At 46.5% G+C, this 16,164-nt stretch overlaps 1 protein-coding gene across 2 annotated transcripts in view; it reads left to right on the top strand.

The window, feature by feature from the left end:
* Positions 1 to 16,164, top strand: part of RAD54L (RAD54 like) — a gene marked incomplete at its 5' end in the record, with an annotated part of 29,314 nt that overhangs the window by 10,181 nt on the left and 2,969 nt on the right. The window contains 10 exons of one of the 2 annotated variants that reach the window (XM_079696549.1): positions 4,561 to 4,711; positions 8,307 to 8,433; positions 9,473 to 9,547; positions 9,695 to 9,825; positions 10,340 to 10,450; positions 10,607 to 10,730; positions 11,084 to 11,162; positions 11,477 to 11,656; positions 15,403 to 15,566; positions 15,667 to 15,892. In XM_079696549.1, the coding sequence (XP_079552675.1) occupies positions 4,561 to 4,711; positions 8,307 to 8,433; positions 9,473 to 9,547; positions 9,695 to 9,825; positions 10,340 to 10,450; positions 10,607 to 10,730; positions 11,084 to 11,162; positions 11,477 to 11,656; positions 15,403 to 15,566; positions 15,667 to 15,877 (1,353 nt within the window). In that variant the 3' untranslated portion in view covers positions 15,878 to 15,892. Of the gene's footprint in view, positions 1 to 4,560; positions 4,712 to 8,306; positions 8,434 to 9,472; positions 9,548 to 9,694; positions 9,826 to 10,339; positions 10,451 to 10,606; positions 10,731 to 11,083; positions 11,163 to 11,476; positions 11,657 to 15,402; positions 15,567 to 15,666; positions 15,897 to 16,164 lie in introns of those variants that run through there. The other variant, XM_079696548.1, reaches the window with a different exon arrangement.

Below are 16,164 nucleotides of genomic sequence, written 5' to 3' on the forward strand. Positions count from 1 at the left end.
AGAGTCTTAACCACTGGACTGCCAGGGAAGTCCCTTATCTGTCTGTCTGTCTATCTATCTATCTATCTAATGCAGGGCCTTTTATTTATTTATTTATATCATTCATTCGTTCATTTATTGGCTGCGTAGGGTCTTCGTTGCTGTGTGTGGGCTTTCTCTAGCTGTGGTGAGTGGGGGCTACTCTTCGTTGTGGTACGCAGGCTTCTCCTTGCGGTGGCTTCTCTTGTTCAGCACAGGCTCTAGGCACGCGGGCTTCAGTAGCTGCAGCACACGGGCTCAGTAGTTGTGGCTCACGGGCTCTAGAGCACAGGCTCAGTAGTTGTGGCTCATGGGCTTAGTTGCTCCATGGCACATGGGATCTTCCCGGACCAGGGCTCGAACCTGTGTCCCCTGCATCAGCAGGCAGATTCTTAACCACTGCGCCACCAGGGAAGTCCCTTAATTTATTTTGTATGTACATATGTACTTATTTATTTAATTAATTTATTTTTTTTGGCTGCGTCGGGTCTTGGTTGCAGCACGCAGGGTCTTCGTTGAGGCATGTGGGATCTTTCGTTGTGGCGTGTGGGCTTCTCTCTAATTGTGGCGTGTGGGTTTTCTCTCTTCTAGTTGTGGCATGCAGGTTCCATAGTGTGTGGGCTTTGTAGTTTGCGGCACGCAGGCTCTCTAATTGAGGTGCATGAGCTCAGTAGTTGTGGTGTGCGGGCCTATCTGCCCTGCGGCTTTTGGGAACCTAGTTCCCCGATCAAGAATCCAACGTACGTCCCCTGCATTGGAAGGCGGATTCTTTACCTTTGGACCACCAAGGCAGTCCCCTCAGCTTTGGTTTTTATTCTAGGCTGAGAGGACTCGTGAACAGAAGCACGGAGATAGGAAAGTCCAGTGTGGATAGTCCATACACTTTGTGAGTCTGTGTTGACTCTCTGGGACTAAGGAAAATACGGCAGTTGTTACTCTCTGGCCTTTTCCAACACTGTACATGAAAGATGGTAGGGATGCAACTACTTGGAAAGGAGTGAGGGTGGCTGGGAGCTTCCCAGTATAAAGAATTTCCCATGTCTTTAGGGGGCTTGGCTACCCTGAGCCTGCTGCCATTGTTTACATCTTGGGGAAAGTAAGGTCACTTTGCACACCCCTGGGGCTTTAGTGGAGAGGTGGCTGAAAGACTTGGCCCCATCTGTCAACTGATTGGCAGGCTTGACTGTGCTCTGGGGACTATAGATTACCCTGTATCTGAGGGTTTGGGGAGAGGACAGAGAAGAAAAGCTTACTTTGGGGTACCATGCTTGCTAGTAGTGAGCTGTTTCCCAGTTGAGCTTTTGTCCTTATGAAGAGTCTGGCATGTCTGCCAACTTCCGATACCCTGATGGGCCATTCCCTGGTAGGAGTAAGAGATTTAGCAGATTGAGATGGGGTATGCACGTGGCCACTGTCCAGGACCCTGGCATTTGCTTCATCACCATGGAGGGGGACTGTGCCAGGAGCCTGGACTAGAGGCCAGGGCATTGGGGAAGGGAAGGGAAGGCAGGGCAGGCTGTTGAGCCCTTGAGGACTGGGGGGCATCTAGATTTTCTTCTGCTCTATAGTGTTTCCTTTCTTCCTCATTCTCTCCTGTTTTCTGAGCTGACTGGCATGAGGGACCAGGCTGCCTCTTGCCACACTGCAGGGTCCTGGCCCTCCCTTCTGCTCTTCTACCTTTTATTTATTTATGTTTTTTTCTTTTTTTTCTACCTTTTATTTGTCAGCAGTGTGTTAATTGTCAGAGACCTGAGGAAGCCAAAGTCCTGAAAGATAGTCAGCCTACTCTAGAAGTTTGTCCTGTTTGGATCTGGGAAAGAGAAGGTTCTGCCCCAGGCTTTCATGTTCCCAACTGATGCTTTTCTCAGGAACACAGAAATAATAACATAATAATAGCATAATAACTGTTCAAAATCTTGATCCACATTGTAATCTGAGTTAGACAGGGCAAGTCAGAACACTTGGGATCAGCGTTGGCTTTGCCACTTGTAAGCATGACTGCAGATGAGACTGCTCTGAGACTATAGAGTAGATAGCACATGGTCTACCTGAAAGGGACATGATACAGATCAAGAAAGAGGATATAGGGAAGCATTTTGTAAGGTGTATGAACAGGGGAGGGATTGACATCATCATCATCGTCATCATCTCAGTTTTGGAGATGAGGAGACTGAAGCTCAGAGAAGTGCTGGGACTTGAATCCAGGTCTGAGATTTTAAGTCCTGGCTCTTTCTTCTCTCTTAATGCCTTGGTTGTAACCAAAGCTTGGTGTAGGGAGAAGCTTGGCTTGGTTATGGAAGGACTGTCCCTGTATGCCTCATCTGGACCCATGTATGTTCCTTTACAAGTGCTATAACAGAAAGCAAGTCAGATGCTGGGAAATGCATTAAAAACAAGATTCTACTCATGGGGCTCATGTTTCAAAGAGACAAGTGGTGGTATTTAATCTTGGTATCATTTTTTGCTTTTAAAAGGATAAGCTGAGAATTCTGCCAGAACAGAAGTTCAGCAGAAGCTTATAAATAAGAACTCTGACAACTTTTCATCTGGCCAAATATCTGATTTGCTGAGATGCCAGCATTTGGGTTTTAAATCCGTGGCCGATGGTGGCAGGAGCCGGGTCTGGAGCCAGGAAGGTCCCACAGGAGCTGGGGTTGGCGTTCCCTTTCACAGAGACCCACAGGGGTAGTGCATCAGTTCAGTTCATTAATTGAGTTATTAAGTACCTGTTATGTGTCAGGCCCTGGGGATCTCATGATTGCCAGCCGTCAGGGAGCTTCAGTTTAGAGGGATCCAATGGATGCCCATTTCCCCAGGGCCTTTTGGGTAATATCTTCACAAGTTTCAAATCTTATTTCCCTCTTCAGCTCAGAAGTCTCAGCCTTTTGTTTCAGGGCTGTTGCTTGGATCCTCCAGTCACTTTTAAGTTTATTTTCTTTGTTTAGGATGTCTTTAAAATTTTTTTAAACATATAATTGGTATACAATGTTTTCATTTTAGGTATACAACATACAGTCTTTTTTTTTAAATTAAAATTCTATGGGTGTCTGTCTAATTCTTCAGTAGCAATGTTGCTTATTCATTCATTCTTTAGCAAGCATTCACTGAGCAGTGTTCTGTGTGGGGCTCTGTCCCGTGAACTGTTACAAAGGCAAATCTGACGTGGTCTCTGCTTTTAAAAGTTCCTGCCTTGGTGAGGAGATAAAGTACAATCGAATGTGATTAGTGTATATAGCAGTAGATGAGAGGCAGAGGAGTATAGTGCCCGGACTTCAGAATCTCACACACCTGAGTTCAAATCTCAGTTCTGCTACTTGATACCAGCATGATTTTGGATAACTGTTCACCTCTCTGAACCTCATTTTCTCTAAAAGGGTATTGTAATTTCCTCTCTTCTGATCGTTATCTGGATTATAGAAGAGAATATAGGTAAAGTGCTTAGTATAGTGCCTGGCACATTAAAAGGATTCAGTGCACAGCTGTTATGTACAGAGTGCCATAAGAGCCAGAGGTGAGAGACCCCAACAGCCTGGGGTCATTGAGGAAGGCTTTGCATAGGAGGTGACACTTGAGGAATTTGCCTGTGGAAGAGAATTGTGGGCAGAGGAATGGCATGGGCAATGAGACCTAAGGAAATCCAGCATTAGGAGTGGTGAGTTATAGTTTCCTGGACCGTGACAAGCTGTGGAGAGTGTCACAGAAGTCAGCTGGGTCCTTATTGAGAAGTACTAAGCTAACGAGCTTGGGCCTGATCCCACAGATGGGAGAGTCAGTAGAGAGTCTGTGTTTAATTGCACTGTGAAAGGCTGGCTTATTTGTTCATTCTTTCACTGGTGGTTGTGTTTTGTGTGCCCTGCCCAGTGTGGGGCTGAAAGGGACTGGGGGTAGAAAAGGCACAGGCCTGACCTTGCCCGTGTGATTTTTGGGGAGAGAGAAAAGTTGATAGGGTCCTTTACCATTTTGTTGAAAAACGCTTAAAAGAGAAGTAACAGGTATGTATTGGGGTGGGTGATACAGGGATTGGGGAAGAGATGCAAAGAGAGGCTCGCTCTTTAGATATCTGAGCTGGCTGGATTCTGTGCAAAGAGGAGAGGACGAGCCTGGACCAAGTCCCCTTAGCACTGATAGCTTGGAGACTAATACAGAAGGCATCTGACTCAGGAGGTTATGGGATGGTTGGGCTAGTACAGAGGGAGGATTCCCTGAAAGCACGGGTCTCTAACATGTCTGAATGATCTCTGAAGAGGATAGGCAGGCTGCCATGGCTCTGGAGGTTGGGGCAGGGAAGAGGAGGGGAAGAAATAGAGAATCCATGCTTTATGGATATAGCATTGGTCTAGAAGCTGAAGGTCTGTCTCTTGAGCCTGGCATTTCTCCCCAAGAGAGTGGGTAAACTCTCGCTTTTGCTGCCCCCTGCCCAGTTCCCAAGGCCTCAGGACCTGTAATGCTCATGATTCCTCTTTGCCTGTCTATACAAGATTTTGCTACTGCTAGGGAGGCCACATTGTGCCCATGCCTAAGTGAGAATTAATTTCCTTGCAGGGACACAGGCTCAAGAACTCTGAGAATCAGACTTACCAGGCCCTGGACAGCTTGAACACCAGCCGACGGGTCCTCATCTCCGGGACTCCCATCCAGAATGATCTCCTTGAGTATTTCAGCTTGGTACATTTTGTTAATTCGGGAATCCTGGGTAAGAATCTTGGCCTTGTCTGCTGTACTGGAGAGGAGCCTTGCCTTAGCCTTGGGATTATAACGCTAGCTGAGGAGAGAGAGGAGAGACCACTAGTTATATGTGGGTCACTAGGCACTCTTCTAGGAAGACTTCTCATGTCAAGGAGTAGCAAAGCCATTGGGAGACCTTGGCTCTGCTGAGCAACTCAGCAAGGCCCACTCTGGTCTTTTTTTCCACTGCAGAGGTGGCAGAGGCTACGCAGGGCATTGTTTCTATGAGCTGGGGATGGAACTACTATCCCCAGACATTTTTGCTCATCACATCCTAGCTGCCTCACAAGAGCTTTGGCCTCAGAGCAGACTCTGTATTGGGCAGTTTTGTTTTTAACCATCTTTTAGTGTGCAACTTAGTGTCATTAAGTACGTTCACATTGTTGTGCAGCCATCACCACCAACCATCTCCAGAACTTTTTTCATCTTGCAAAAGTGAAACTCTACCCATTAAGCAGCAACTCCCCATTTCCCACTCCCCTCAGCCCCTGGCAACCATAGCTTGGGCAGTTCTTGCACATAGATATCTGTGGAAGGGTTTATTAGTGCCCATTTTTGAACTTTAAAGAATCATATAGCATATTTTCCTTTGCATCTGGATTCTTTTGTTCAATATTATGTGTATGAAATTCATCCATGTTGTTGCCTATGGCAGTAGTTTTTCACTTTAGTATACTATTCCATTTTATGAATATACCAGAATTTATTAGTTCTACTGTTGATAGACAATTGAATTGTTTCCAGTTTTTTATTATTTTGAATAATGATCCTGTGAACGTTCTTGTACTTTTTTTTTTTTTTTTTGCGGTACGCGGGCCTCTCACTGTTGTGGCCTCTCCTGTTGCGGAGCACAGGCTCCGGACACGCAGGCTCAGCGGCTGTGGCTCACGGGCCCAGCCACTCCACGGCATGTGGGATCTTCCCGGACTGGGGCACGAACCCACGTCCCCTGCATCAGCAGGCGGACTCTCAACCACTGCGCCACCAGGGAAGCCCTTGTACATATTTTTTACCTGAGCATAGTATGTGTTCCTCTGTCGTAAGAGTGGAATTGCTGGGTCATATGTTATGCGTGTGTTTAACCCTAGTAGATACTCCAGTTTTCCAGAGTGATTGTACCGGCAGTATATGAAAATTCCAGTATCTCTACATCAGGGGCCAGCAGATTTTTTCTTGAAAGGGTAGATAGGGCTTCCCTGGTGGCACAGTGGTTGAGAGTCCGCCTGCCGATGCAGGGGACACGGGTTCGTGCCCCGGTCTGGGAAGATCCCACATGCTGCGGAGTGGCTGGGCCCGTGAGCCATGGCCGCTTAGCCTGCGCGTCTGGAGCCTGTGCTCCGCAACGGGGGAGGCCACAACAGTGAGAGGCCCGCGTACCGCAAAAAAAAATAAAAAGGGTAGATGGTGGGCTTCCCTGGCAGTCCAGTGGTTAAGACTCTGTGCTTCCAATGCAGGGGGGCATAGGTTTGATCCTTGGTCGGGGAACTAAGATCCCACATGCTGCACAGCGTGGCCAAAAAAAAAAGGCTAGATAGTTATTTTAGGCTCGTAGGCCGTACTGTCTCTGTCACAGCTACTCAGCTCTGCTGTTGCACTATGAAAGCAGCCATAAAATGTAAATGAATGAGCATGGATGTGTTCTAATAAAACTATTTATAGAAACAGGTGGCTGGCCCATGGCTATAGTTTGCTGGCCTCTGCTTTATAGCATCACCAATATTTATCTTTAGAACACATTTAAAAAAAATTTTTAGTCATTCTGGGTGGGTGTTTAGTGATATTTCATTGCATTTATTTAATGTTGAATAAAACTCAAACACCTTTGGGCCTTCCCTGGTGGTCCAGTGTTTAAGACTCTGCGCTCCTGGTGAGTGCAGGGGGCCTGGGTTCAATCCCTGGTCAGGGAACTAGATCCCACATGTGTGCAGCAGCTAAGAGGCCACATGCCACAACTAAAGACCCTGCACGTGGCAATGAAGATCCTGCATGCCACAGCTAAGATCCGGCGCAGCCAAATAAATAATATTAAAAAAAAAAAAGATTGTTTAAAAAAAAAAGTTGAACACCTTTTAATATGTTCATTGGCCATTTGGAGATCCTCTTTTGTGAGGTACCTGACCTTTTAAATTCCTGGCCAAAACAAAACCCTATACTCATTAAACAGTTGCTCCCTATCCTCACTTACCCCCAACCCCTATCAACTACCAATCTGCTTTCTGTCTCTATGGACTTGCCTGTTCTGAATATTTTCTATAAATGGAATCATATAATATGGGACCTTTTGTGATTGGCTTCTTATACTTAGCATAATGTTTTGAAGTTTCATCCGTATTGTAGCATGTATCAGTACAGATCTTCCTCAACTTATGATGGGCTTCTGAGCCGCTAAACCCATTGTAAGTTGAAAATATTTTAAGTCAAAAATGCATTTAAGGGACTTCCCTGGTGGTCCAGTGGTTAAGACTCCACGCTTCTACTGCATTTAAGGGACTTCCCTGGTGGTCCAGTGGTTAAGACTCCACGCTTCTACTGCAGGGGTGCAGGTTTGATCCCTTGTCGGGGAACTAAGATCCTGGCATAGCACCCCAAACAAAAAAAAAAAATCATAAAATAAAGTGGTATGCGGCATATAAAATAATTATACACCTTTAAGGAAAAAAAGCATTTAATGTCAAACATCATAACTTAGCCTAGCCTACCTTAAATGTGCTCGGAACACTTAAATTAGCCTACAGTTGGGTAAAAGCATTTCACACAAATTCTATTTTATAATAAAGTGCTGAATATCTCATGTAATTTATTGAATACTGTACTGTAAGTGAAAAACAGAATGATTGTATGGGCATAGAATGGTTATAAGCATATCGGTTGTTAACCCTCATGATCACGTGGCTGACTGGGAGCTGTGGCTCGCTGTTGCTGCCCAATATCATCGAGAGAGTATGGTATTTCATATTGCTAGCCTGGGAAAAGATCAAAATTAGAAATTTGAAGTATAGTTTCTACTGAATGCATATTGCTTCCACACAGTCATAAAGTCGAAAATTCATAAGTCAAACCATCATAATAAGTTGAGGACTGTTTTTTGTTTGTTTGTTTTTTGTTGTTTTGGCTGTGCTGCATGGCATGTGGGATCTTAGTTCCCCACCCTGTGCCCTCTGCAGTGGAAGCGTGGAGTCTTAACCACTGGACCACCAGGGAAGTCCCAGTTGAGGACTGTCTTGTACTTCATTGTACATGCTACTTCATCTCTTATAAGCAGTATATAGGTGGGCTATTAAAAAAAAAAATCGTCTGACAATTGGATTATTTGGTCCATTTACATTTAATGTAATTAGTTATATATTTGGGTTTTGATCTACTTGCTATCTTATTATTTGGCCTTATCAAGTCTTTGCTGCTTTGGTAGCTCTCTGATCCATTCAAACAGAAATTGCCTATAATTTGTTCAGCTTTGTTGTTCTCAATAAAAGGTTGGTCTGTGACAAAGTAGTCTGCTGTTACTAGCAGTGGGAAAGTCATTACTTTTCTATATTCTTTAATGCCTTTTCTCCTGTGCTTAGGAACTGCCCAGGAGTTCAAGAAGCATTTTGAATTGCCAATTTTGAAGGGTCGAGATGCAGCTGCCAGTGAGGAAGATAGGCATCTAGGAGAGGAGCGACTGCGGGAGCTCATCAGCATTGTGAATAGGTAATGGGGGGGTGGGCTAGACAGTAGTACCTCCCTTTGGGTTCCCCCACATTAGGTTATCAGAATTGCCTCCTTAGCCATCCAAAGCCAATCCTTTGTGGCCTTGGCCTTGAGGTCTGGGATTCTCCTAAGAGAGTGGGATTGTGCCCTGACAGTAGTCACTGAATAATAAATGAAGGGGTCTTGCAGGCTGCTTCCCTGCTTTCTCCCTGACCTTGGGCCCTGTGGTCTGGTTTGGTGCCGCTTAGCATCCTGCTGAGGAAGCTTTTTTCTATTGCTAGACTTTCTGAGAAGAATATCCCTTGGAGCATTGTTAGTACTTCAGAAGTTTCCTCTCAGTCAGTCTCACCCCTAAAGCACCAGGCGTCCCTTCCCACGTCCCATAGCTTTCTGTGACAGGTAGTAGATCTGAAGGATGGGTATGGCTCCCAGGCTGACAAGGCTCTCTCCAGGGGGGCCACATAGCTCAAGGGGCAGGTACATTCTGGAGTCCTCTGTTGTAGTTATGTATACTTGATGATTTGCTTCCTGAAGAGTCTTGCTTTTGCCAACAGGCACCTCCCTCTCAGGTTAAGATGGCAGGAAGGAGAGTTAGTGTGCTCTTAGGAGCTGCTGCTAGGTGCCTGATCCTGTCCTTCCTGGTCTGCCAGGTAGTATGGGCATACTTTCATTGAACCTTGGACTATGTGGCAGCTGGCATTTGGGCAAATGCAAGCTGAAACTCCCATTAGGGCTCAGTGGTTTACGGCTTACTTCCCCTGTCAGAGCACCAGGCTTAGTAGACCTCTGCCTTCTCTTGAAAGGCAGCTGACCTTTTGAAGGGGAAGAGAGAGTTGTCCGTCTGCACTAAACTGTTTGAAAGGGTCTCTGTTCCCGTGACTGAGACCTTGGTATAGATATCTTTGCCATAGGGCTGATGGGTTTCTGACATTTGCTACTAGAAAAGAAAATCACTCTTGGTCCTTTGGGTGGTAGCTTTTATTCTGGTATTAGCGTGGCAGTTTTATCAGCCCCTTGTCTTTTTATCTTGTTCTCCCAGGTGCCTGATACGGAGGACATCTGATATCCTTTCTAAATATCTGCCTGTGAAGATCGAGCAGGTGGTTTGTTGTAGGTACTGAACTCAACTGAGGGGTGTGGAGTGAGTGGGTAAAAGTTCAGTCCCTGAGGTATGGCTGGGCTCTCAGTGTGTCCTTAGAGGGCAGAAGTGTGGTCCAGCATTTCCTGCTGACCCAGCTCCTTTTTTTTTTTTCTTTTTCAGGCTGACACCCCTTCAGACTGAATTATACAAGAGGTTTTTGAGACAGGCCAAGCCAGCAGAAGAGTTGCGTGAGGGCAAGATGAGTGTGTCTTCCCTTTCTTCCATCACTTCACTAAAGAAACTATGTAATCGTGAGTTGGATCCATGCGCTGGGGTCCTCTGTGAGAGTGAGCAAGGAAGGTAGTTCAACCACCTTCACTAAAACTTGTCCATAGTCCTCATAGAGGCCACATGTAATTCTATGCCTCCACAAGGCATGAGCTCATGTATTGTATACTCTAAACCAGACCTTTTGCTTTGGAAAATTTAGCTTATCCTTTGCCTGACCCATGCTTGATGCTTGGAATATATAGGACTGTGCATGGGAGTGTGTGCACACACACATATGCATATAAAATATTGGACAGGGGGAAAAATAACAAACTTTGCCCTGTCTGGTATAGCTCGCCTCTTGTTGGCAGAACACACTAGTGAGCAAAATTGTCCACTCATGATCCCAGGTGGCACTGACTGCACACTGGGATTTGGAAACAAGCAAATCTGGTGCTGAGGAAGGTCTGGGTAGGGTTCTAGAGGGCGTTCTAATGAGCATTGAAGTGGAAACTTCTGAAAGCAATGTAGCTGGCATTTTGGGGTTTTTTTCAGATCCAGCTCTAATCTATGACAAGTGTGTGGAGGAAGAGGATGGCTTTGAAGGTACCTTGGACATATTTCCCCCTGGGTATAGCTCCAAGGCTCTAGAGCCTCAGCTGTCAGGTGAGTCCTTTCCTACCAGTCTTTGGGCTCCTCTGGGAAGAGGGGTGGGAGGTTGTCTCTTTGTGCTAGATCTATTCTGTCTCATGGCAGGATATCAAGAGTAAGAATCCTGGGCCATTGGGATGGCCCCGTGCTGATGGTTGTTGATCTCCCCAGGTAAGATGCTGGTCCTTGATTACATTCTGGCGGTGACCCGAAGTCGCAGCAGTGACAAAGTAGTGCTGGTGTCCAATTACACTCAGACATTGGACCTCTTTGAGAAACTCTGCCGGGCCCGAAGGTAGGGAAGAGCTGTCAAAGGGGTACCTCTCCTACTGTACCCCTAGGAAAAGTAGGTGTTCTGATTGGTGGATATGGACGAAGATGTGGGTGCAGGAGGGACTTTCCAGAAGATGTCTGTTCCCTTATTGCTGCAATGGCCATACCTCCATCTCCAAGCAGAATAGTCCTTTGTCCTTCACATACTCCACAGGACAGTCCTAGCCCTTAGCTCCCTGCCACTCCCTTTGGGAGTTTAGTGTTTCAGGCTGTATACGAACAGCCTTCCAGCATGGTTGGTTCAGTCCCTTCAGTAGCTCTGGCTCCAAGGGGGCTCTGCTTCCTTCTTGATTTGATCTTTGGATTCCCCTTCAGGTACTTATATGTTCGCTTGGATGGCACAATGTCCATTAAGAAGCGAGCCAAGGTTGTGGAGCGCTTCAACAATCCGTCTGTAAGTGCACAGCTCCTGTCCCCACACCACTAATGCAATAACATCAGAACTAAGGGTTGACAGAGAATCTACAAAGGGGCTCTGCTTTAGGTCTCTCTTGACTTTTTTTTTTCTGGTGGGTGTGGTAGGGTTAGGCTGATTGGTTGGTGATGGCTGTACTGGGAACTGACCTTGTGGGCTGGTAAACTGGCTGGTAGGTAGGCAAACTGGTGGTCCTCACAATTGGTCTGCACATGAGAGAACAGTTGGCTGGGCTGAGCAAGATTCTTAGTTTGGGCTGTAAGTGGTTCTTTTTCTCCTTCTTCTCTTTCCAGAGTCCTGACTTTGTCTTCATGCTGAGCAGCAAAGCTGGGGGCTGTGGCCTCAATCTCATTGGGGCTAACCGACTGGTCATGTTTGACCCTGACTGGAACCCAGCCAATGATGAACAAGCCATGGCCCGGGTCTGGCGTGACGGTCAAAAGAAGACCTGTTATATCTATCGCCTGCTCTCTGTAAGGACGGTGATAATGGTCAGCGTAGGTGTGGGTCATGGAATAAGACTTTCAGGACCACCTTGGGTTGTTTCTCATTGCCTCTCTTTGGCCCCTCTGCCCGTAACAGTGGCCAGGCTATGGGCTTAGCCTGGAGCTCTTTATTCTTCTTTTCTCTCCCTCTCTCACCACCGTGTTCCTCAGATCCTTCTTACTATGCCCTCTGGATGCCTGTGCAGTAGTTAACAAACTCCCCTGTGGCCTCATCCTTTTCACAGGACACTTGCTTTCTCTTACACCTGATTTCTTCTGTACAGCTTGCCTTGTAGTCTTCTCACACGCCATGTCCCACGGGGCTAAGAAGTGGTATTGGCATTCTCCAAGTTCTCTGATCAGTCAGAACATCCATCCTATAGTACCTCTTTTGAAGCTCATGTTGTCTTGACTACCCTCTTTTCCTTGCTACAGTCATCTACCTTCTGCTGTTTATCTAATTCATCAATAACTTTGGACACCAGTTCAGTCTTCATTTCTTCCCCAAATCCAGCTATCATCCTGGCTGACTTCAAGGACCATGCAATTTTCCAGCACTCTGGCCTTCACGTTTCCTTGACTTCATCTCTAATGACCTCTTTAACTCCCCCTCATTTTTTTTTTTTTATTTTATTATTTATTTATTTATTTTTGGCTGCCTTGGGTCTTTGTTGCTGCATGTGGGCTTTCTCTATTTGTGGCGAGCAGGGGTTACTCTTCGTTGTGTTGCGCGGGCTTCTTATTGCAGTGGCTTCTCTTGTTGCGGAGCACAAGCTCTAGGTGCGTGGGCTTCAGTAGTTGTGGCACGCGGGCTCAGTAGTCATGGCTCCCGGGCTCTAGAGCACAGGCTCAGTAATTGTGGCGCACGGGCTTAGTTGCTCCACAGCATGTGGGATCTTCCCGGACCAAGGCTCGAACCTGTGTCCCCTGCATTGGCAGGCAGATTCTCAACCACTGCGCCACCAGGGAAGTCCCTTTTTAAAAAAAATAATAATAAATTTATTTATTTATTTTTGGCTGCATTGGGTCTTCGTTGTTGGGTCTTCATTGCTGCTTGCGGGCTTTCTGTACTTGGCTGTGAGTGGGGCCTGCTCTTTGTTGTGGTGCACAGGCTTATTGCGGTGGCTTCTCTTGTTTCGGAGCTAAGCTCTAGGCATGCGGACTCAGTAGTTGTGGCTCTCAAGCTCTAGAGTGCAGGCTCAGTAGCTGTGGAGCATGGGCTTAGCTGCTCCGTGGCATGTGGGATCTTCCCAGACCAGGGCTCAAACCCTGCATTGTCCCCTGCATTGGCAGGCGGATTCTTAACCACTGTGCCACCAGGGAAGTCCTCCCCCTCATTTTTTTACTCGCATTATTCCAAAGGCCACAGTATGGAACTTGTAACAGTACCAAAACTACACAGTACCCAGAACTTTAATACCTATCATTCTACTCTCATTTCCTGTCCTTCCAGCTTTCTCATACCTCCTATATCTGCTTCAACCTAATGTCCCTAGTTACCCCCGCCACAGCTCCTCCCAGTCTGGCTTCCCTTTCTATTCAGCCTGATCCTCATCGTGCATCCTTTCAGCCACTCTTCCCCTAATACCTACTCCATGTGGATCCTTATAGCTGTTCTCAGCTTCAGCTTCTGCACCAGATACAGCTTGCATTTACGGATTGGCGCTACCACAGATTCATTGTCCATTTTGAGCGGGGCCATATCTCATTTCCTTCACCAGCTACTTCAAGCCTTCACCACTTTCCTCAAGCTTCCTACTTGGCCCTGTCTCTCCTTCTTTCTGGAGAGACTTTGTCTTCTACTTCACAGAGAAAATGTAGGCTACCAAGCTTGAATTCTCTTGCCTAACTTCCTCTCTTCTGTCAGTCTTTACACCTGCTCTTCCCTTCCATTCTCAAAGGAAAATCATTTCCTTCCTCTCTGTTCGAGGCTTATCATTCCAGCTCTGCTCTAGACCCCTTTCCTATCCTTTCCTTTCTTGGTTGATCAGTTTCTCCTTTATTTCCCTGAAGTCTGTAAACATTGTCAAGTAGCTCTCACCTTAAAAACAAGTTTCTCAACCCTCTGTCCTATTGCAGTGACTACCTTGGGTTACTTTTCATTCATTCACTGTCAGATTTTTCCAAAGCCTACAGATTTACTTCATCTCATCTCCTATTCACTCATCTCACCAGTTAGGCCACTGAACCTGCTTTCGATGTATTGGCTTCCTAATTGCTAAAACAAGAGACTCTTGATTTTTCTTCTTTGTATATCTGACACTGTTGGCTACAAATCTTAAAATTCTTTTCTTTTTGGAAACTCCACTCTGGTTTTCCTACCGCTGTGATTATATGCACTCATTATATTGACAAGTCTCTAATTAACTTTAGCCCAGATCTCTACCTGAGTTCTAGACCCATATTTCCATCACCTACTGTATATTTCTACTTAAATGTCTTACGAGTATCCCCTTCTGAATTTTGTCATTTAATGGCTCTGTTATCCACCCAACCCAAATCTGGGTATCATCCTACTGGACCATTCTTTGTTTCCTAACCAGATTCTAATTATACCATTGATTTTACCTTCTCAAAATTTCCTTAATCTAACCTTCCTCTCCATCCCATACTAAAATCACAGTCATCTGACTTCCTAATTCTTTACCTTTGGTCTTATCATAACCCATTCTTCACAACTACTTCCGGAATGAGCTTTCCAAAAATTCTAACTTTGCTTTTCACTTCCAAGACAAGGCCAAGCTCTTTAGCCTGGCATCCAAGTTTCTCCAGTATGGGGCTTTCTCAGTCCCAGCTCTTATGTACTATACTCCTACCATCCTCTAGACAGGCCAAACTCCTCACAGTCCTCTAGTAGGCCAGGCTTATTGATTTTGTTCTTATATGTGGAATGCCTTCTCTCTTTCCTTGTAAACCATCTGTTCATTTTTCAAGATTCAGCTCAAGGATAATCCTTACTTTCAAGCTTTTCAACATTATTGCATTCCACCATCCCTCTTGTGGGTCCCTGGGTATCCTATACAGATTTCTATCATTGTACCAATTATACATCTTTCTCTCCCCCAGTAGTCTATGAGTTTAAGAATAAGGATCATATTGGATTCTTCTTTGTATCCTGGCATTAGCACAGGGCCTGGCATAGGATACCCAAATGACATTTACTTGAGTGAGTGAGATTTGGACTTGGTGTGGAGATCTGTTGCTGCAGACAAACCTCAGCCCACCCTGAAGAAATTTAGTGAGGCCCTGGAATCCTTCATTGGTACAGAAAATATCCTGGGTGGGCAGACATGCACAAGTCATATTTCCAAAAGATAGACTGGGAAAATGGGCTTAGATCAGGGGTCCCCAACCCTTGGGCCGGGGACTGGAACTGGTCCACAGCCTGTTAGGAACTGGGCCACACAGCAGGAGGTGAGCAGCAAGCCAGCAAAGCTTCATCTGGGGCTCCCCATTGCTCGTGTTACCACCTGAGCCATTCCCCACCCCCGCCCACCGACCCGTCACCAGTCTGTATAAAAATTGTCTTCCACGAAACCACCAGTCCCTGGTGCCAGAAAGGGTGCGGACCACTGGCTTAGGTGAACAGAGGTATTGCTGCAAGACTCTTCTCATTCATCTCCCCTTCTCTTGGGTGGCTATAGTTTCAACCCCTGGGTTTTCCTACCCCCTATGTTTGGAGGTGACTTAGCCCTGGCTTCCACCCCTACCCGCCCCCCCCCCCCCCCCGCCAGGCAGGAACCATTGAGGAGAAGATCTTTCAGCGTCAGAGCCACAAGAAGGCACTGAGCAGCTGTGTGGTGGATGAGGAGCAGGATGTGGAGCGGCACTTCTCTCTAGGCGAGTTGAAGGAGCTGTTTACCCTGGATGAGGCTAGCCTCAGTGACACACATGACAGGTGGGTGGAGTGCCCCTGCTGGCCATTACCTCTGAACACCCTACACAGCATGAAGATGGGATGGATCTACAGTAACCACAGCTCTGTCCTCTGCCCGCAGGTTGCGCTGCCGCCGCTGTGTCAACAACTACCAGGTCTGGCCACCCCCTGATGGTTCTGACTGCACCTCAGACCTGGCTCAGTGGAACCACAGCACTGATAAGCGGGGGCTCAAGGATGAGGTACTCCAGGCTGCCTGGGATGCTGCTTCCACTGCCATCACCTTCGTCTTCCACCAGCATTCCCATGAGGAGCAGCGGGGCCTCCACTGATAACCAGCTGGTCTGGTGTGTAGCTGTTAGAGGAAGAAGTTGGGGAAAGGGGGCTCCCTGCCCCATAGGGCACTGTTGAATTTTGTTCTCTGAGAGAAAAATCATCAAGAAGGGCTGCATGATGTTTGCCCAAAATTTATTTTATAAGAAAAACTTTTTTGGTTAAAAAAAAGAAAGGAATAAAGGTATGAAAGGGACTGAGGCCTGGGAGCAGCATGGTGAGCCCAGTAGAGGAGAGGCCTGGTAGTGGGCACTCCTACACTTCACTAAAGCCTGGGTAACTGCTT

This window comes from Hyperoodon ampullatus, assembly GCF_949752795.1.
Source record: "Hyperoodon ampullatus genome assembly, chromosome: 2".
Classification (NCBI taxonomy): domain Eukaryota; kingdom Metazoa; phylum Chordata; class Mammalia; order Artiodactyla; family Ziphiidae; genus Hyperoodon; species Hyperoodon ampullatus.